This window comes from Populus euphratica, unplaced genomic scaffold (assembly GCF_000495115.2).
Source record: "Populus euphratica unplaced genomic scaffold, PopEup_1.0 scaffold41.1, whole genome shotgun sequence".
NCBI lineage: Eukaryota > Viridiplantae > Streptophyta > Magnoliopsida > Malpighiales > Salicaceae > Populus > Populus euphratica.
In genome coordinates this window covers 1,904,351-1,925,835 of record NW_011499868.1, presented here as the reverse complement: position 1 = coordinate 1,925,835, position 21,485 = coordinate 1,904,351, and the positions used below count along the sequence as shown (strand labels likewise).

Here is a 21,485-nt window from a genome sequence, read left to right as displayed (position 1 = left end):
TGAATTTAATTTGACCAGATACAATAACAGATATTGATTTGGATATCTAATCCCCTCGCCTCTATTTGCCGAAATCCGTCATTTATAGGTGAGTCTGTCTTGCATGCCAGACCTCAAAGCATGGAGAAGGATGGGGTTTCAGAATTGAAGCTCACCCTTTTGTCCTATAAAGATGAGGTTCCTGATTAATCTGTAAAAATTCTTATATTATTAAATGATGGATGCTATTAATTTGACCTTCGTGTTGAACAAAATAGTTTTCCTTTTAATTTTCATCCTAGATAAGGAATTCGAGGCTGGTCATTATCCCCGTCAAAGAAAAGGAAATTTAAATATGTTCACCCGCCAGCTCTACGAGAATATGTGCTTGTTGCTTGAAATGGCCGGCATGGGAAGGCGACGGCGCGGCGAGCGGAGTAATATTGTTTTGTTTTTATGGAAGTCTTGTAATCAGTTATCTTTCCTTTATGTGTAATTAAATCAGTGGTGTTTTCCTTTTCTGATAATTAATTAGTCTTTTCCTTCTTTCTCTGATAATTAATTTATTTCTTTTCCTTTATGTGTATTGAATTTTTTAAATTAAATTATATTTTGATGTCGTTTTAATTTTTTTTAATGAAAATCATTTTAGTAATAGCTTGATGTTTTTTAAGAAAGTGATCATAGCCGCAGCATGATATTAAAAACCACCTACATGGCCAATTAAACCTACATGGCCTGCTTAATAGGATCTCATGTCTTAATTATGAACCAAAAGAAGGAAAGAAATATTGCTGTTTCTTCAATAGCTTAAAATCAATAACCAAAACGCCAGCCATTTTACTCGATCCAAACAACACTTTGATCAGCACTTTCCAGGCTTCAATCTCATGAAATTTTCACAGAAAGAAACCTAAGAAGCCAGGAGAATTTTGATCCCGAATCCAACCGAAAAACACACCATTTTTTAATCATCCGTGTAAAGAAAACCAAAAACCAAGTGCCCTCATTGTTCCTATCCACAACAATCCAAATCCTCCTACCATTTTACTCCCTAATAAAAAGGAATATAAACAGCCATTAGATTCATCTCCACGTGTACGTTCTAGATCTCTCCTCGTACACGTCACCAATCTCCTCGACTCCAAATGGACTAATCAAAACCCAGTCTCTTTTCTTGTCCCCTTCCTATAAATGTCTTTCAAGGATGACAGAGGAGAATCATATCAGCAACTTCTATATTTCCTTCTCTTCAATCTGTTTGTTGTGTGTTTTCTACTCTGCCTGATCACCATGACAGCCACCGAAGAAGCTGAAACTGAGGCTCCAGTCGTGGAGCAACCAACTGCTACGGAGGAGCCTAAGGTGGAGGAGAATCCCGTTAAAGGAAAGAGGCCAAGGACTCCCAGAGAAAAGAAGCCTAGACAACCTAAACCAAAACCTGCCGCTCATCCTCCTTATTTTCAGGTATTTCAATGTTTCTTCATGTTCCTGGTTTTTATTAAAAGCATGCGCTAACCAAAAACCTGCTGCTCATCCTCCTTATTTTTAGGTATTTCTAGGTTTCTTCGTGTTCCTGTTTTTTTAATTTCTTACAGGCATGCGCTGTTACTTATATTTGTTCTGATGTTTAATTTAAGTTGGGATTATTATTGCAGATGATTAAGGAGGCTATATTGGCTTTGAATGATGACAGTGGGTCGAGTCCATATGCCATAGCAAAGTACATGGAAGAGAAGCACAAAGCAGTACTCCCAGCAAATTTCAAGAAAATTTTAGGTCTTCAGCTGAAAAACTCTGCCACAGGAGGAAAGTTAATCAAGATCAGGGCATCTTACAAGCTTCCAGAGGCCAAAAAGACTAAAGAGGTTAAACCTACTACAAGAAAGACTAGGTCTGTGAATAAAGCCGAGGCTTCTGCAAAGAAAGTTGCTGGGGCTAAGAAAGCCAAGAAATCAGCAGCTGCTAAACCTAAACAGCCCAAGTCTATCAAGTCTCCTGCTGCCAAAAGGGCCAAGAAATAGAGACTTAGTCCTGGCAGTAGCTAGTTTCTGGTGTATGATGCTGGGTCGATGTGAATATGTGATGTACTATGCCGTCTAGTTTATGTCGGTGGATTGTTTTCTGCCACTTTTTGGACATGAGTGTTCTTCTCTTTTGTATATAATCTTTTGCAAGCTCAGAGGTTAATGGAAGTCAGCCGTGTTCTTATATCTTTTCTGAATCATTTGTGATAGTGGTTCTTATTTTTCCCTAGCAATCTCGATTTCATTTTGTTTTGCAAAATCGAATTGGTGCATAGTTGGGCAGCCGAGAATTAGAGACGTTTCGGGATGTTGACGAGGGACTTGGATTTTGCGCTGGCGAGGTGTGCGGTTAGCCATGGGAGGAGGCTCCTCCATGTTAGTGGCTTTTTGATCTCGGTGCTTAAATGTGCCTCGAATTCTTTATATAAACAAAATATTAAACACGAGTGGACGCTAGATAGATCTTTGATGTAGGAGATTTTTGACTTGTAGTTCATGGCAAGGAGCATATATTTTTGACTCGTAGTTTATGAGACATATCTTTGTTATATATTATTTATATTAATTATATTAATATTAAAGTAAAGATTATATTAATTATATTAATATTAAAGTAAAAGAGTGTGTGTGTGTGTATTAAAAATTAAATATTCTATATATATATATATATTTATATAATATAAATATATATTTTGAGTTAGATTCCTGTGGTTTCGGTTTAGAATAATTTGCTATCCCTGTGATTCCGAATTTGGAGTATATTCTCCAATAGATTCCAAATTGGTTACATGTTCAAAGACGCTTATAATTGGTTTGGTGGATATCTAAATCATCCATTTCAAATCTACCCTTGTCTATCTATAAGCTAAAGCAATGCCATGGCCAATGTTTACAAAAAGAAAACGTCACATAATTTGGTAAACCTATCAAAATCCACCTATGATTTGGTTTAGCTAGTCAGTAGATTTACTTCTATTATAATTCTTTTAGAATTCAAAGACATGTTGCGAGATGATAATTATTTTGTGCATGCATAAATTTTTAATCATTTTTTAATAAAATTAATAGAATTTTCATTAAGTTTTTATCGGATTGACAAGATTATGAGTTAATTTAAAATTTTAATCGTTATTATGAAATCCAATCTAAGTTAGATTCTAAATTTACTTATTAGATTGAGTTTAATAATCATGATTAAAATTAAAAGGTATCATTTAAAATTTGTAATTATGGATAATAGTGCATTCTTATCTTTTTATTTTTAATATTATAGTGTATAGTGTTTTTTACTGTAAAATACATTATAAATTATTTTTATATTTTTTTAAATTTTTAACATTAATAAATTAAAATTATAAAAAATATTAAAAAATAAATTTAATATTATTTTTCAAAATAATATTCTTTTGAAATGCTTCCACATATAGGTGAAAACAATACAAACAATTTTAACTTTTAAAAGAGAGAAATGCTGGTGGCATGCAAAGAAAAAAGAGGAGGAGTCGAGACTTCTAATAAATCGTAAAGGTCATGAGAGTAATTCTCCTTGCCAATGATTTGTTCCTACGCCGTCGTTTAGAGACTTATTACTTCTCCCTATAAAAACTAAACCTCCCCAAATTTCCCTCACGCTCAAAAATTCGAAATAATAAAACTGAGGACCCCCCTCTGTTCCTCTTCCTCATCCTCCATCCCGACAGGTAACCGAAACCCTAACCCTAACCCTAATTCCTTGAATTTTCTCTTCAGTCCCAGTTTATAATAATTCGATTTAAGCCTAAATACTCTTCGCTTCCAATTTCAGGTCTAAATGGCTCGTACTAAGCAAACCGCACGCAAATCCACCGGTGGCAAAGCTCCTCGCAAACAACTCGCCACCAAGGCACGCCCTTGTCCTTCTCTCATATAGACAGATAAAGGGAAAATATACAAAGTCAATTTATAGGATATTTTATTAATATATGTTGGATTTAATGATATCTGAAACCTTGCTTGAATATACAATGTCAATCGAGGTTTACAATAGTGGTTATTTGTATTTCCAATTTATAAAAGTAGTGCAATGAGAATGAATTGTTTCTCAATTAGTAGTGTGAATTTTTATGATTTATGGTTTTTGTTACCTCTCCAAAAGCTATGGTGGTAGACATTGATTGGACCCAATCGGTGACCTGCCTCCTGACATCAATTGCTTAGAGAGGCTAGTTGTTTTTGTAATGTTGCTATGAGTTTTAACTCTTTATCTTTTATTTTGAATTTGAAGGCTGCAAGAAAGTCTGCTCCCACCACTGGCGGTGTCAAGAAGCCTCATCGTTACCGTCCTGGAACTGTAGCTCTCCGGTAAGGGTTTCATTCCTTCTCTAAGCATTATTTCCTAGTTACGATTTTATTGTGTTTCTTCTTATGATGGTTTATGCTTGTAAATCCATTTCTTTTTAACAGTGAGATCCGTAAGTACCAGAAAAGTACTGAACTCTTGATCAGGAAGTTACCTTTCCAACGTCTTGTCCGTGAAATTGCACAAGATTTCAAGGTAATAATTCCCTATGATGACTGCAGTTTCTCCCTATTCATGTTTAATTCTCTAAAGATCATTCTGATTTTTCTTTCTTTGTTTTAGACGGATTTGAGGTTTCAAAGCCATGCTGTTCTTGCGCTTCAGGAGGCTGCAGAGGCCTATCTTGTTGGTTTGTTTGAGGATACTAATCTTTGTGCTATCCATGCCAAGAGGGTCACCATCATGCCTAAGGATATCCAACTTGCCAGGAGAATTCGTGGAGAAAGGGCCTAAAGGTTGATGTTTGTTCATTTTGGTTCTATTTGTTTGCTTAGGTGGGTCATTAATGTGTTTCTACTATCAGGTCTACTGTGTTATTCTAATATGAACTGCTGTATTCTAATAATTTAACATTTGCATTTCGTGTGATTTCACTTTATGTTTAATATGAAGCTATGGTATTATGTTTCTAACCCTGGTCTTGACCCTTGTTTTAATTCTGAATTTGAGTTCCTGTTTGTGTTGCTTGGAGCCTTGGTCTCCTACCCTTTCTTTTTTCTTTTTCTTCCCTTACGGACAATTTTTTGGCTGGGAACTTGATGGATTTTATGCTCGTTTGATACCAAAAGGAGGTCCTGCACAAATCCTAATGCTATTTTCCTACAAACTCGCCCATACCAATAATAAATATCTTTTCTAGTGTCTTTGTTTGGCCAGGGATGCTAGCATGTCAATGATGGGAATTGTGTTTCAGATTGAATAGTTGGGTGAAATCTTGTTAAACATCACTGCAAAAAGTTGTGTAATTTCCTTACAGTATGACCTGTGTCCCTGAGATCTTTCCGAGGTCTGGTTAGGATGGCATTTGCAGGCAAGATCATGTACTTGAAATCTGTCTTTTCGGGTCCTAATCGTTTCTACCATGCATGGCATTGGCTTGAATTATTGAAAGGGCAACCAAAATCAATTCCGTACTTGCAAGCTTTATTCAACCTAATCCATCTTGACATGTAATGAAGAACAATTCGATTGGAAGGGGGGGCTGTGCCAATTGAGAATGAAGTTGATAGGGTTTCAGCAGTAAATGGATTGTGTTGCATGATCTTCAAATTGCTCCGTGTCTTGTTTTATTAACACATTGACGTTGTTTTTGTTATAGCTTACAGCCTACCCTTGAATGAAACCATAGTTTTAAGACTCGGTTTGGTGGCCGGTCCGTTTAAAAACCAGGTTAAATTTTATTTTTTTAAAAAATCAAAATGCCATTGTGTTAGTTAAATTTTATTTTTTAAAAAAATCAAAATGCCGTTGTGTTGATAAAAAAATAAAAGTTAATGAGTTTACAATTATTTTTTAATAAGGTCTTATTCGATCAGCCGGATTGTCAGGTCAATCAACCAAGTTATATTGAACTTTTTCTTTTCCTATTGTTTTTTTTCAATCCGGTTTAATTCTGCTCCAAGTTAATTAGATTCTAGGTTAACTTATCGTCGAGTCAGGGTTTCAAAACTCTCAATAAACCCAAACCCAGATATCGTAATTTCTAAAGGCGCAGAAGAAGGGCCGCAAGAGAATACGGGCTCTATAAGTGGCGCTACCCATATGTGACGTCAACGTGTAAAAGAGCTTTGGTCAACTAGAATGGCATGTATGCCTACGATGGACCTGCATTTTTAGAGAAATGGCTGGCTCGGTTTCTTTTTGAGATTCCAAAACAAACTCATATAAGCTTTGCTGTTCATAGCGATCAAAATCAAAGAGGGGTTGATATCTCTTTATCATGGCCCCCTCAAAATTTTAAAATATGATGAAAATCTCAAATTGCCCAACTTTATTTATGCTCGACACGCAGGATTGTGCTTCACGCCGAAAAGAAAGCATGAGCTAAGTTAAGCTAATCCTTCACGCCGAAAAGAAAGCATGAGTTAAGTTAAGCTAATCATATTCTTTGTTAGCATAATTCAAGTGGAATGTTGTCATTTCTCGTGTCCTATTAGGTTCAAGAGCGAGTCTTCTCGTAAAATTATATTTTTTAATTGATGCATCCAACGTTACAAGAAATTTTATGGTATTAAGAAACTGGTTATCAATACTTATTCAACAAGAGAGAAAAACACAGAGGAGAGAAATAAAAATAATATTTTTATGTCGAGGTAAAAATATATATATATATTTTTTTTATGAACTCATTTCTCTTCCTCTTTATATTTCTCTCTCTCTCTCTCTCTCTCTCTTCGAACTTATTGATTAAATATTGGTATTTACTCCATGAGCATTTCAAAATATGAGTTAATTTCATTTTATCTCTCTGTGAAGTGTACGAGTATCAATTTTGTTTTCTCAAAGGTTTGTGTTGAATTTAAAAGGGGAGTGAGACAAGAAATCTAGAAGAGCCTGGGAGAGATAGAAGGGCCAAGTTCACAGAAAGGCCAAGCCTATAAGGCCCGACTCATAAGGACAAATCTACATGAAGGTGAAGGGGCCAAGCCTAGATTGCCTAACTCATCGCAAAAAGTAAAGCCCTGCATGACGGGAATTTGCAAGGGCTTATAACGAGCTTTAACATTGGTATTCGTTTGTAATTTGGGATTCTAACTTGCTTCCTCACACAAAGCGTGGATGGAGGAATGAGGTAGCGGAGATGAAGAGAAAAGAGGCCTATGAATTTAAGAGACAAGAAGCCCAAAAAAGCTTGACACAAAATAGTTAGGAAGGACTATAACCAGGAGTAAAGGATAGAAAAGCCAAGTCTTCAAAAAAGCAGATTGATATAACACCCAATTTTAGATTTGGGTGGGATTATTAGATCATGCGTAGTTAATGTGCTTGATTTGGTCTTTAGTCCACCCATCTTTTTTCAATTCTTTTATTTTTAAAAGTAGGGTGTGGATCATAAATTCATGATGACAATGAAGGTTCTCATGTCGTTCCGATCAAACTTTACAAAGAATTAGAAACTGCCTCACTCTAAATTAAATGCCGGTCAATTGATTGGAGCCATGTCAACATAGCATCTTGGACCTAGCTAGCCCCCCTTTCACATTCTCTTTGAACATTGTTTTCAATTCCTAATTATATCTTCTCTCTGCTTACAGCTTCAATAGAACTTCTCAATTCTCATGCTTTATTTTTAGCCATGACTATAAACAATGTTGTGTTAAATCTAGCTTGGATCACGTTAAAAATATAAATAGAAGTTAACTGGGTTAGATCCAAACAGTTCAGTTAAAATCCAAGTTTAATAACAACATTGTTTTATTTAACCCAATCTATGATCTTAATCTTGATTGGGTCATGAAGCAAGCAATCTGGTCAAAACCAGAGCTTAATAACAGTATTGTTTTATTTAACGCAATCCATGACCTTAATCTTGGCTAGGTGATGGACCAAGTAGAAAGCCGAGTTTAATAACTTTTCATGAATGTATATGTATATAGGAGTAATGCTTTCAACCACCGTGTGCAAGATTTTAATTGCAGCAATTCTTTTAAGTGGAGGACGGCACGGGGGAGGGAGGGTTGTTTCGTTCTCTGCTCACCTTTTCAGGATTTCTATCTTATCTTTGCATGAAAAAAAACAGATAAAAAGATGGGATTATGGTGGTTTTGTTGGGTGCCATCATTGTTCTACAAAAAGGGAGCTTGTTCTGGTCAACCATTATACTAATTGCTCATCTTCTAAAAAGCTTCAAGAACACTTATCGTGGAGGCTCTTCGTTGGCCCAGAAGCTTGTATCTTACACTCCCCGACCAAAAACCAGACAGCATGTGTTTCTCCTTCTTCATATTTCTTCTCGATCAAGAGTAGTGACAACCACAAGGATCATCATTCTTTTTGTCCTGCTTATTATTCAAACGATGTTTCATTGGCACTCATTTTGTAGGACGTGATTGGCCCAAACCTCTATGGCGAAGCAGCTGGACTGAACGTGCCCTAGCCCCACTTCAATCAATATTAATATAATAGCGCTGATCAATGAAAAAAAAGCTTGCAACATTGTTTAGAATTGTGTTTTTTAAACTTGAAAACCCTAGTTTTTATTCATGTTGCACGTTACAGCAACACTAAAGCGCTTGACTGAAATTCATATACATGAATTTAACGATTAATAATATATATTTTGAAGGACTTCTTTAACATAAAGTTTAATAAATAAAGAAAAAGAACAAACTCAGTTTCTTATAAGCAGCATGAGGTGGTTTGATAATCTATTCAAACATTAACTTTGTAATTTCAAAAAAGTAATTGGATTCTCCTTTTTTTTAAATTAATATGAGTGTCCGGTCAGCTTGCGCGCATCACAACTAATTAAATTCTTGATATATTTTAGATTTGAGACAGCGCTAATTCCTCTCTTTTAATTATTCCCTTGAGCTTGCAACATTGTTTAGAATTGTGTTTTTTAAACTTGAAAACCCTAGTTTTTATTCATGTTGCACGTTACAGCAACACTAAAGCGCTTGACTGAAATTCATATACATGAATTTAACGATTAATAATATATATTTTGAAGGACTTCTTTAACATAAAGTTTAATAAATAAAGAAAAAGAACAAACTCAGTTTCTTATAAGCAGCATGAGGTGGTTCGATAATCTATTCAAACATTGAACTTTGCAATTTCAAAAAAGTAATTGGATTCTTGACATATTTTAGATTTGAGACAGTGCTAATTCCTCTCTTTTAATTATTCCCTTACAAATTTCTATTAAAACCAAGATTATTAACTCATTCAGGACATGTAGGTTGATGAAAAAATAAGGTAAGCTATGACCCGGCCCGACCCGGCGGGTTGACCCGGAAACCCGGACGACCCGGCAAAACCCGGTCAAAAACCCGGTGGTAACCCGTTGACTTTTATTTATTTTTTATTAAAACGACGTCGTTTTGAATTTTTTTTTAAATAGAAATTGACCCGACCGACCCGTTCGACCCGGTCAAAACCCGGAACCCGGAACTTGGACCGGGTCAGCCACCGGGTCGGGTTTAAAAACTATGATGAGAACAACTATCCTTATTGAAGCAAGTATCGGTAGCTTGAGTCAAGTTGCAGGTCCTGTGGAGTTGTCTGCGGAATGGCACCATGACTTTGAAGCCGACAGCAGTGATTATTTCTGGGTGCAAGGTCTATTTTGCTGTTAGATTATCAATCACCTCACACCACTTAATGAAAAACGCAGAATACAACAGGAATCATTAGGAAGACTAAAGTGCAGTGATCATACCTAATTAATCAAGGGCAAAATACTTGGTGACATGACACTCTGCTATTGGTGCATGGTTAAAACCAAATTAATATTGTTTTGGCAATAAAGGTGATACGTGCAATCACTGAAATGTATGTGATTTGGCCATTGAATTTGGCGAAGGACATAAAATATTTGAGCATGGAGGAGATGGAGTCGTCGTCCATGTTGAAAGTGAGCTATTTCTTCGACTGTACATTTTTATCATTTGACACTGATGCACCAGCAGGTCCTCCTTGTGGACTGCTTCTTTTCAATTTGCTCTAATTAAGTTCAGGACTTTTACACACATTAATTAGTTGGTGATTCTCATGTAGATTTGAAATCATTGAAAGCTTCTCAAACTTTGCTTTCTAGAAGGCTAGCTAGCTAATATATAAGATATATGTGGTACTCAAGAAATTTAATTACCTAAATAATTAAGCCTACATGTTAATTAATTAGAGGTGTTTATATAAATATATATATTGCAAGCCAACAAGCTATAATTACATGTTATGGAACTTAGTTGTTTTCCATTTGGATTAAGTTATTGTTATTGTATAGTTTCCTTCTTCTTTTTATACATGTAGTATGATATTTCACACCAATCTTCATGTATTTAAATCAAATCTTTCTTTGATCAAATTTTAACCAAACTATTTATATACAAACTCGTGTTTTTTTAAGAATTTCTTTCTTACATTCTTAATCTTTTCAAATTGAATATATATGCAACGATAGTGTTTGTATTATTCATTTATATATTACCATCAAAAAGTAAATCAAATTAACAAGTTGTGTTCTTCATTTTCTTAACCATGTTGGTTATAACACAAAAATCAAAATCAAATATGCACAAACAAACCTTAATTATAAAATTTAGGTTGATTTAATGAGTAAAATTGATAAAATATAAAATTAAAGCTTAAATTGAGCTAGATTGATAAAAAAACTTTTATTATTATTTTTTTAAAATATATTTTAAAATATTTTTATATAAAAAATAAAAATTGAAATTAAATCCGATCATTCCCTACAATAAAAACACAAAGTATATGACAAGAAATTACCATCAACCTTAGCACATTAAGTGGACCAAATAAAAATGTTAATCAGGACTGTCTGGGAATCTTCTCCACCTAATGTGTGAAAAGGCAACGTACCTGTTTGTCCAATCAAGGAATCATTTTTGGACACAAACATACACATAATACAGAAGAAAAGGTAGTAGTACATTTATTTATTTATTTATTATATAATTATTTTTAAAAATATTTCTTTCAAAATATATTAAAATAATATATTTTTATTTTTTAAAATTTATTTTTCAAATTAATATTGAATATGAAAGAATACAAAAAAATTAAAAATATATATTTTTAAAAAAATATAATTATATCATAATATCAAACACAAAAAAAAAAAACTAAAATAGCAACAGCCTAGAGGGATCAAAATGTTAATAAAGACAAAGCATGTCCAATGGGATAACGCATGCTAGACAAACCCTAGGCCCACCAAGCCCACACTTAGATGTTCCCTTCCTTTGACCATCTTGCTTTTCATACAAATCAACCTCAGCTCTCTCTTCCTCATTTCTCTTCCGCTGCAAAAGATAAAAATCCCATGATTTTCTTTCTCTTACAGTCTGTTTGGTTAGCAAGAAAACAGAACCGATGTATTCAATCCCATGATTTTCTTTCTCTTACATCTTTCTAAGCATTTTACTATTTGAGGAGAAGAAGCTTATAATTCCTAATAATTCGCTTGCATGAACTCTATCCATTTCTTGAAAATATGTATTCAATATTCTTTTCCCTTCTTGAAATCCTACTCCAAGCTCTTGGCTTCATATCTAGATATTAATTGAGGTAATTAACTTTCAAAGATAAATGTTTGCTCCGTTTTCTTTTCTTAATAAGCCAATTATATTAAAGAACAGATGAGTTTAGTTTATTTATTAAACAAATTTATCGCATTCACTACAGAAGGAATATATAAAATCACGTTTATATTGTTTCATGGTTATAAAACTTGGTCTAGCCCGGATTATAGATTATTTTTTTAAAATTTATTTTTCACATTAATATTGAATATACAAGAATACAAAAAAATTAAAAATATATATTTTAAAAAAATATAGTTATATCATAATATCAAACAAAAAAAAATACTAAAATAGCAACAGCCAAGAGGGATCAAAATGTTAATAAAGACAAAGCATGTCCAATGGGATAACGCATGCTAGACAAACCCTAGGCCCACCAAGCCCACACTTAGATGTTCCCTTCCTTTGACCATCTTGCTTTTCATACAAATCAACCTCAGCTCTCTCTTCCTCATTTCTCTTCCGCTGCAAAAGATAAAAATCCCATGATTTTCTTTCTCTTACAGTCTGTTTGGTTAGCAAGAAAACAGAACCGATGTATTCAATCCCATGATTTTCTTTCTCTTACATCTTTCTAAGCATTTTACTATTTGAGGAGAAGAAGCTTATAATTCCTAATAATTCGCTTGCATGAACTCTATCCATTTCTTGAAAATATGTATTCAATATTCTTTTCCCTTCTTGAAATCCTACTCCAAGCTCTTGGCTTCATATCTAGATATTAATTGAGGTAATTAACTTTCAAAGATAAATGTTTGCTCCGTTTTCTTTTCTTAATAAGCCAATTATATTAAAGAACAGATGAGTTTAGTTTATTTATTAAACAAATTTATCGCATTCACTACAGAAGGAATATATATATATGTATAAAATCACGTTTTTATTGTTTCATGGTTATAAAACTTGGTCAAGCCCGGATTATAGATTAAGTAGATTAATCTAAAATATTTTGGTTTTAATTTTGTTACAAGAAACCAAATTTGATAAGAAACGAGCTGAACAGTTTCCAATGTTTATGGCTAAATTCGAATAATAAAAAAATACGATAATTGAGAATCGAGAATCGGTTCAGATTGATGAACCACAACAAGGAATACCTTGCCTTCATAGCCATGAAGAAAATGACTGTAAGTTGCTACTAACTATAGCTTGAATTGATCTCTCTTCCCATGTAAGGCACGCTTCAGAAAGTGTACTTTAAAGTTCTTCATCACTTTTCCTTCTTGTTACTTTTGTCTCTCATGATAATTGAACAATTAAATTATATGTGCCAATACATATATAGTCACGTTTAGACAGAGGGAGGGGGGGGGGGGGGGGGGGGGGTTGATTTTTCATTCATGAAAAACCATATATATTTTAACAGAAATATATATATAATAAATTTCATCAGATTCATCATACATTAGAGAAGTGGTACTACAAGTAAGAAAAAGCTATTAAAATCCCCAGATTCATTTCTCAAATATGCATATTCCAATATCACAGTCAGGACTTGAACTTGAGAATCCATTAAATTTGTTGTTCCCTTCGTCTCTTCCACTCTGCAATAACAGCAATGACATATCTGATGAGTTATTTTCTGCTCCAACAAAGCTTGAAACACCATCACCGTCGTATCTATCTTCTTGACTCAACTGAGAAGCAACAAACTTGTCAAGGGCTCTCCAGTCAGTTACCATCTGGGTGCTGTTGTTGGACAACATTCTATTTTGCTCTTCCACTTCATTGTTATTCTCTGATATCAAAGATACAGATGAGCTTGGCCTCTTTATTAATGGCAGGGATGGACTCTCTAACTGAGGAAGCTGTACAAAATTTTCCGAGTGCATAAAACTTAAGTTATCTCCTTCTATCTCCTGCTTACACAAGAAATTCTGAGCCAAAAAGTTTTGTGGTTGCCTTGTTATATAATCCATAGGATCCACCACTGAGCTAACCCCACTTGATTCCTCATAGAAGTAGCTTGAGTCCCATCCTTCAGTGCTCTTGTTTTGGCCAGTAGTTCGCTTCTTGAATGCACGACAAACTACCCATCCTTCTTCCTGCAGTTGCTTAACAAACATTTTAAGACATCATGAGTTCTTTTTATCTTTTAATTGCTTCAAACTTTTTTCTATAGCATAAAAGAAGCTAACGAGCACAAAGAAAAAGCAAATGTTTTTAAAAATTTCTGTTGGCTTTTTGAGTCATCTTTTTGTTTGATAAAGAGAGGTTGAAGTCAAAGATAATGAACAGGGATGGGAATTAGAATTTTTCTTTTGACAAAATGAACACAGAAAGGCAGCCCATACCAGAAAAAGGAATCGGAAGAAAGCTATTTCACATGCTTTAAAATCTCTAATGACCTTTTTGACTTAAGTGATGGTGGAGGTCTTCTTTCCAGAGAACATACACAGTGAAACTACAGTTAGTGGCCTATGCATGCAAAAGTAAAGAGTGATTCTGTTTCTCATAAGTTGAAAAGTTAGATGATAGGAAATTAAATGATATCTATATATTTTTCACTAAAAGTTAGGTAATATGAAGAATTTATGAAGCACTAATGATCTTGTCCAAGAGAAAGAACTCTCTCATGAAACTCAAAGTAATGGATTCCCCAAACCTCTTTATAATTAATAAACTCTAAATGTCAAACAGCATACTAGGTCAATATGTAGAGCTTGTTCAAAGGTAATCAGTATGTTGGAAGACAATGAAGACAATTTGCTTTCACCTTTATTGTATGACATATCAATTGAGGAGGGGAGGGGGGTAGAGTGACATAAGTTGATGTGCTTGCCTGCGGAGGACCATTCTCATCGGATTCAAGCCGGTATTCATGCATGATCCAGTCAGTTTTCTGCCCATTTGGGGCTCTTCCTTTGTAGAAGACAAGGGTTTTCCTCATGCCAATGAGTTTTGTTTTGTCATACACTGCCTTGTCTCTCCCGGTAGCCTTCCAAAAGCCAGCCATGGTTGCTCTATTAGTCCTTGTCCCCGTTGGATACTTCTTATCCTTGTGGCTAAAGAAATACCACTCATTCTGCTCTTCATATCCGATCCGGCATCTTTCTGTACATCATTAACAATATTGCACATTAAAAAGTTTTAGCAAGGTTGATTCAAGTTTGTTCTTAGGAATTCTGGCTAACGTAACTAATGATGTCAGCATGACCTAAATAAATCATTGAAATGTGTATAGTGCACTGTAACCCTATTTGATCCACTAAAATCAGTAGACGTACACCGAGTTGTAGTTAAAGGATGTTGCATACAGAAAATTGTTGATACACAAGATCAAGGGATAGTCAAAACCAATCCTAACCAAGACCAAACCCTAACTAACATGCATGTTGATCCTTATGAAATCTGAACTCAACGATATCCCATATGATCTATTAACCCTAAAAAGAGAAAAAAGATCAAGGAATACAACTATGATATACCTTGTAGATCCCATGGTTCAATTCTGTAAAGATCGATTTCTCTAATAACATCAAGATCGATCTTTTGCGATGCAACTTTTTTCCTTAGATAATAGCCAACAAGCTCTTCATCGGTCGGATGAAACCTGAATCCAGGTGGGACACACGACTCCATTGACTCCATCATAACAACCGTTGATGATGCTGCATAAAATTCACCAACACCACCGTTACCATCAATAATAATGTTTCTAATTCATCATCTTTAAATCATAACAAAATGTGATCAGTGAGTGAATGGATGAACTTATATACAGACACCAAAGAGATCTCAGAAGACCAGAGAATAAAAAGCTAAAAAGGGGAAGCTAGGTAGAGTTATAGTAGAGTAATACATAGAATTAAAAAAAAAAACAATGGACCCTCCAAACGAAAAGGTGACAAGCGTTATCAGGTACAATCATCAACTCATTTGGTGGTGAGCAACACTCACCTTACATACATATATCTAAGATAGGAAAATAAGGGCGTGTTAATTATAAAACAAAACAACCCATAATTAATTGTTTCGCGTAAAATTATTTTTTATGATGAGGGCTAGAAGAGGAAAGAAGGTGAAGGGGAAAAGGGAACAAAATCATGAGAATGTTTGTGTTTTTTTGATAAAAACTAAGAGATAGTTGGAGCTTAGCTAGCTAGGTAGTCCTCTATTTTGTACAGGGTCCATCAGGAAATTTGGACAGCTAAAGGGTTGCACTAATGATGTTGTCTTGTGTTAGTGAATGGTAGAAATGATGCATCAAGAACGGGGTTTCCCTTATAAACAAGCATGATTAAAAAATTAAGTATTAATTAGCGAGGTTTAATATTTAATTTGTTTAGAGAGCAGAAAACTTCCGATTGGACAAAGAGGATGACGTTATCACAGATTTTAAAGCATGCGTTTCTGGAAAGAGAAAAAAAGGTCAAGAGAAGGCAAAAAGAGAGACACAGTTTCTTATTGGATCAAGCCTGCAAGAAAGGAGAGAAGAAAAGCACTCTTAAGGGCGCTCTTGCTGCTGCAGAGTGTGTGTCTCATTAATGCAGAAACGGGGCCTGACCATTTTGTCTGCTTGTCGAGATTTTTCATGGCAGAAACTGACCCTCTTTCTTTTAGTAAAACTCCAAGAAAAAATGCAGAAGAGCCCCACAAGAGAAGAAAATGCGTGTGGTCATATATGGTAATGCCTCTTTATCCTAGCATTTTAATGGATCAAGTAAGGGGTAAACGACCAACTACAAGATTGGTGAGGTTAAGGAGTTAGTGTTAATACAATAGTCAAGAATATTTGGGTGGGCTTACTTTGTCAAGGTGTTAGTGACATGGTAGTTTTCATGAGAGACGGAGAGGGAGAGATCAGCTGACTCTTTGAACGTATCGCTAGTCTGTAAAAGGATCGATGAGGGAAAGATCCTATATGCAATAAAGTTCAGGAGAGAATGGTGAGTTTGAGGGTTTACCTATATTACTAGCAAGGAAATGAACTTTCTAACAATCTTTTTACCAAAATCTTGGTCTCCTCCAGGTGTGTTCTTTGACTCGTTCCCTCTTCTGATTGATGCCAAAGTTAATTTGGACAAAATGGATTTTGACGTGAAGAAATATATCTAGGCGATTAGCTAGGGATGTGCTACCTCTCCCTAATGCGTGGTAGAGAAAGACGGATAGGGAGAGGTTATCAGAAAGGTTTTCAATTAGAAAGCAACCACTAATTTCAAAATGAATCTCAAGAAATTCAAGGAACCTCTTGAGTACTTCTAGCTAGGAGAGATGCTACAAAATGCACCTTCCTCAATTTCCCGAATGAAAGCTAGCTTAAACTGTCGAGAAAGAAGAAATCTAGCTAGCTATAGCTAGCTTCTGTGTGTGTGTGTGTGTGAAAACGATCATTTTGTAATGAAACATAAAATGTTTGTAGTATTGGGGGGTGGATTGAGTTCCATGCAAGTACAAAAGGCTTACCTTAAGAGTTTGTGTTGACAAGCTAGCTTGGTGTATTGTATTAAAATTAAATTACTTAAAGGCTGAAGGAGTGAAGAAGAAGGAGACAAAAGGAAGAAGAAGCTGGAGGAGGAGCAGAACTGAAGATGTGAAGGAAGGAAGAACTTCCTTTAGGAGTGAGAGATGGGAGAGAATATAAAAGGGTGGGAGGAGGGGGAGGACCGCTTCATTGCGCATGGTTGATGGCTGTCCCCAGTCCCTTACGTCACTCCTCGCTCCCTACACTAACCCCTTTGATTCTATTTCTCTTTATCTCGTGCATGTTTGGTATTAAATATTAAATATTAAATTTTTTATGTTTTTTTTTATGAGTTGAATGTGTTAAATTAAAAAATAAAATAAAATAAAAAATTATTTGAAATCATTTTTAAACAAAAAATACACTACATTACAATACTAAACATATTTACACGAAACATAGTTAGAATTTAAACAAAAAATACACTACATTACAATACAAAACATATTTACAGGAAACATAGTTAGAATTGTGTTTTATTTCAATGATAATTTTGAAAATATTTAATTAATTAACATAAACTATAATTTTATATATATCTCCAAGAAAATTCTATCTTAAACTTTGGTTTTGAAAAATTATAATATATAATTTTTAAAAGAATTTATTTTTTCAAACCTCAACTTAAAAACTACACCAATTTCAAACAAATACTTAATCATAGGAAATTAAAAATTTTTATTCAAATGTTACACTGCCAACACCCAACAATCCATCCCCCCAAAAAAATCTAACAAGAACAAAAGTGCCACCTTAAATTGAATTCTTCTAATGTCAACATGTTTCGTGCTCAAGTTGGGTTAGGTAGGTACATGATTAAAAAAAAAATGTTTAAAGGAAAAGGGAAGGTGTGGGTTTGGTTTGGAGGAATAAAAAAGAAATTAAGTGAATGCACGTTTTTAATTTTATTTTGAGAAGGATGAATGTTTTTAATGTTAATTAAGCGTGCAAAATGAGTTCATTCCATTTGTCTCTCTTGATGTGACTTTCTTTTTGTTTTTTGTTTTTTGTTTTAGAATTTCTTCGTATGTAACTTAATATATATATATATATATATATATATATATATATATTCATGGTTGAAGCTTAGTTAGATAATGATAGCAAATGGATATATTTCTCTAGTTAATTATTATGCATGATTTGAGTTAAAATGAGTAAAAGAAATTAATTTTTGTTGACACATCAGAAATGGAAAATAAATCTATTTTCTTATATATTGAATAATATTTGATAGCATAGATAAAGCATGTTAATCAAACATGTTGAATTTGAGAATTTGGTGGTTGTCAAGGGATTTGATTGATTTTTTTTAATTTTTGAAAACCTATCCAAATAAAATAGTTGAGTTCATGACTTATATATATATAACTGGAAGACAATTTAATAATATCTCAACTAATTTAATGGGTTAATTTAGTGATTTACAGATGAAAATCTAGCTATAATCAGATTATTAGAAAGTTGGAATTTTCTTTTATGAAAAAATAATTTAAAATAAAAAAATAAATTGAATTATAGCTAATTTCTATTTGAGCGGCAATGGGCTTAAAATGCAACCTAATTTTATCCTGTTCTGTCTTGACAAAACAAACTTATCATGTCGTCTTCAATTTATCATCAAAATATCATGTCCATAACTTTTGCTTTATCTATCACGTTTCGTTATCAAACTTTCTGCCACACCTGCCACGACGGCACAACTCGACAACCTGCCGCCAAAATGACCGCCCGTCCAAGCCGAGCTCTTCACGTCCGATACTCCCACCTCACATGGCTTTGTCTTCATTTAAATTACCAAAAAACACCACTGCCTAACAGGTAAAGGACTGGCCGCTTTCTTTGGAAGTATTTTTTATTTTTAAAAATTTATTTTTAATATTAATATATTAAATTAATTTAAAAAAAATAAAAAAAAATAAATTTAAATAAAAAAATTTAGATTTTATATTGCAAGAGAAAAAGGTATTTGAGATAGTAGTAGTGATAACTTTTTAAATAGTTTTTTATTTAAAAATAAATTAAAATAATTTTTTTATTTTTTAAAATTTATTTTTGATATTAACATATTAAAAAAATTTAAAAATTTAAAAAATATTTTTTATAAAATTCCTGATGCACGATGTCCCAACAGATCTGGCATCAAAACTCGGATTTTTACCCGCGGGCATGGAGCCCTCTATCGGGTTTTTATGCCCTTAACTTGTATAAGACCCTCTTAAAAAAAAAAAAAAACATAAAACCAATCTCTTCACTTAATTTACTCTGGTTTTGACTGTTATATGCAGTAATATTTTTGTTGTGCATGCATGCCTGACGAAGTTGTTTAATTAAATCATCATAAAATACTCTTTTTATTAAATATAAATAATGTCATGTCCAAGCCGATTGATGAATTGTAATGCTATTATTTTTCATGTATGGTATAAAATATATTATATCCAGTTATTAAAACTAATTTAGAGTTGACTGGTTCAATCGACAGGTAAATCTGCAACCTTGAAATTAAAAAAAAAACAATTTTTTTTCCGATTAAAACAAAAAATGATAATTAAAAAGTAAATAATTAGTGTAAGTAGGCGATTTATTTTTTTCACTCGTGGTCGGTCCAAAACATAAAAACCAACGGTTTTGGAGGAACGAACCCCAATCTGACTGACAAGACACGTTGACATCATCAATTCATGGGGTTTGTCTCAAGTCGCCTTCAAGGGCGTTCTGGTCATTTGGACTTAAAAATCTGTGGCCTGCGAATGATTTACCGACAAGTGTTTTGCAGAAGGCAGGAGAAGAAAATGGCGATTGAAATTCTAGTTCAATGGACTGGCTTGAGATGACGTTGCCCAAAAGGAAGGTTTCCTTTTGAAGATCATGATCTTTAAGGGAGCATTGCATGCTCTATCGTACTGCAAAAAAGATCGAGGTTTGCGTGCCATGGTTAGGCCGCATGGGTCTGTGCCTTGAGAATCTGTTGACTTTAGGCAAAATCATGAGTAATTCTTTGATCAAGCATGGTGCACGTGTCCTGTAAATGCCTTATTTAGCTAAAAATTACTTCGACTCCTTGCTTTCCCTCTTATTTTAATCAACTAATTAGTTATTATAAGGCTTTACCATCCAATAATTAGTCTTTTAAAAACATTCTTTAATTTTCTTGAATACTATGTAATTTAATCCCTATAATTTCTCGAGCTTCAATTTAATTCTTATCAAGTATACCAATGTTTCCCATAAAATTCCTAACCAAATACCCTTTAAAAAAAAGAAAAAAAAAAGAAAGATATTTTTTATTAATGATTTGTTTGTGATAACATCATCTTTATCTTACATGCAAAATCCTTATTCATGCAAAATCACTGGACTAAAAAATATTTTCATTGTGCTATTAAAATTATATGATTAGCAAAAATTACAAACATTTTATAGCTACAAAAAATAAAAGGCCATAAGTGATACATACAGCAGGATAGATAACTATGAAAATGCATGTGAAGATAAATGAGTACTTTAGAGGTACTAGTAGTTAGATGGCTAAAGATGTAAATTCAAAATACACGTAAAACGATGGTGGTCGGCCTTGGCCACCCAATCACACGGCAGATCATATCATTAAACTCATTATAACCCCTCAATGCAACTTTAGAGGTACTAGTAGTTAGATGGCTAGAGATGTAAATTCAAAGTACACGTAAAACGATGGTAGTCGGCTTTGGCCACCCAATCACACGGCGGATCACATCATTAAACTCATTATAACCCCTCAATACGGTCCCCACACCACTATACCTCTCAACGCTGGGGCGGTGAGAGCTAAGCATCAGGCCCCCTTTCTTACATGTTAAAATAATAAAAATATGTACAATATTCTCAACCAAATAAAAAAAGAAAAAACTATGAATGAGAGGCAAAAAAAAATATGAAAACACATAGAGTTTGCATAACTAGGAAAAGGAGATCCTTTGGGGTTCCATTTGGATATATTAACACTTTTTGATATCGACCCCTCCAAACTCCTTTTTATAATATTACCTTGGCCTTATGTTTAGAAATTATATTGGTTTTAAGCTTTTGGTTGATCCATGGTAGTTGCTGAGCAGAGAAAAAATTGGTCCACCATATATATGCAAACTCTTTGACTTCACTCTTATTTATATTGCTCTACTACTAACTTTGATCTTTATACTACAATCACTCTATAGCAATGTGTAAAGCACAAGCTTCCTTTCAAGGGACATCAACTATCATCGCCTCCCTAGTAGGTACTAATTCTAACATCTCTAGATATATTGAAAATAAATTAAATATTAATTATACCTTTTAGAGCCCTTCTACCATTTGATCACTGAGCAGAGTAGTATGATTGAAAACAAATTTTTAGGACCAATTTTATGCTTTTCTTT

The 21,485-nt window shown here is 33.9% G+C and overlaps 3 protein-coding genes across 7 annotated transcripts; 2 read left to right on the top strand and 1 right to left on the bottom strand.

Annotated features, from left to right (window-relative positions):
* Positions 1 to 1,190: 1,190 nt before the first annotated feature.
* On the top strand, positions 1,191 to 2,199 carry LOC105126687 (histone H1-like). The gene is made up of 2 exons (XM_011027627.1): positions 1,191 to 1,446; positions 1,638 to 2,199. The coding sequence occupies exons 1-2, from the start codon at positions 1,273 to 1,275 to the stop codon at positions 2,001 to 2,003; spliced, it is 540 nt and encodes a 179-aa protein (XP_011025929.1). The 5' UTR covers positions 1,191 to 1,272; the 3' UTR covers positions 2,004 to 2,199.
* A 1,398-nt stretch (positions 2,200 to 3,597) lies between these two features.
* On the top strand, positions 3,598 to 4,972 carry LOC105126686 (histone H3.3). The gene is made up of 5 exons (XM_011027626.1): positions 3,598 to 3,706; positions 3,811 to 3,888; positions 4,270 to 4,346; positions 4,449 to 4,539; positions 4,627 to 4,972. Exons 2-5 carry the CDS (start codon positions 3,817 to 3,819, stop codon positions 4,795 to 4,797), a joined length of 411 nt encoding a protein of 136 aa, XP_011025928.1. The 5' UTR covers positions 3,598 to 3,706; positions 3,811 to 3,816; the 3' UTR covers positions 4,798 to 4,972.
* An 8,001-nt stretch (positions 4,973 to 12,973) lies between these two features.
* Positions 12,974 to 17,069, bottom strand: LOC105126684 (NAC domain-containing protein 7-like). 5 transcript variants are annotated; one of them, XM_011027623.1, is made up of 4 exons: positions 17,028 to 17,069; positions 15,047 to 15,229; positions 14,335 to 14,672; positions 12,974 to 13,663 (listed from the first exon to the last, which is right to left on the bottom strand). In XM_011027623.1, exons 2-4 carry the CDS (start codon positions 15,210 to 15,212, stop codon positions 13,073 to 13,075), a joined length of 1,095 nt encoding a protein of 364 aa, XP_011025925.1. In that variant the 5' UTR covers positions 15,213 to 15,229; positions 17,028 to 17,069; the 3' UTR covers positions 12,974 to 13,072. The 5 variants fall into 5 exon arrangements, with proteins under 5 accessions (XP_011025925.1, XP_011025926.1, XP_011025923.1 ...); XM_011027624.1 differs by lacking the exon at positions 17,028 to 17,069 and adding an exon at positions 16,526 to 16,892; XM_011027621.1 differs by lacking the exon at positions 17,028 to 17,069 and adding an exon at positions 16,064 to 16,482.
* Positions 17,070 to 21,485: the final 4,416 nt, after the last annotated feature.

What these genes read in the sequence shown, in the direction of transcription:
- LOC105126687 (XM_011027627.1), top strand. Translation starts at nt 1,273, where the DNA reads ATGACAGCCACCGAAGAAGCTGAAACTGAGGCTCCAGTCGTGGAGCAA. An exon ending in CTCATCCTCCTTATTTTCAG is followed by an intron (nt 1,447 to 1,637) that starts GTATTTCAATGT and finishes TTATTATTGCAG; the next exon opens with ATGATTAAGGAGGCTATATT.
- LOC105126686 (XM_011027626.1), top strand. Translation starts at nt 3,817, where the DNA reads ATGGCTCGTACTAAGCAAACCGCACGCAAATCCACCGGTGGCAAAGCT. An exon ending in GCAAACAACTCGCCACCAAG is followed by an intron (nt 3,889 to 4,269) that starts GCACGCCCTTGT and finishes TTGAATTTGAAG; the next exon opens with GCTGCAAGAAAGTCTGCTCC. An exon ending in AAATTGCACAAGATTTCAAG is followed by an intron (nt 4,540 to 4,626) that starts GTAATAATTCCC and finishes TCTTTGTTTTAG; the next exon opens with ACGGATTTGAGGTTTCAAAG.
- LOC105126684 (XM_011027621.1), bottom strand. Translation starts at nt 16,154, where the DNA reads ATGAAAAATCTCGACAAGCAGACAAAATGGTCAGGCCCCGTTTCTGCA. An exon ending in CAGCAAGAGCGCCCTTAAGA is followed by an intron (nt 15,230 to 16,063) that starts GTGCTTTTCTTC and finishes AATTTTATGCAG; the next exon opens with CATCATCAACGGTTGTTATG. An exon ending in TGATATGTCATACAATAAAG is followed by an intron (nt 13,664 to 14,334) that starts GTGAAAGCAAAT and finishes AAGCAACTGCAG; the next exon opens with GAAGAAGGATGGGTAGTTTG.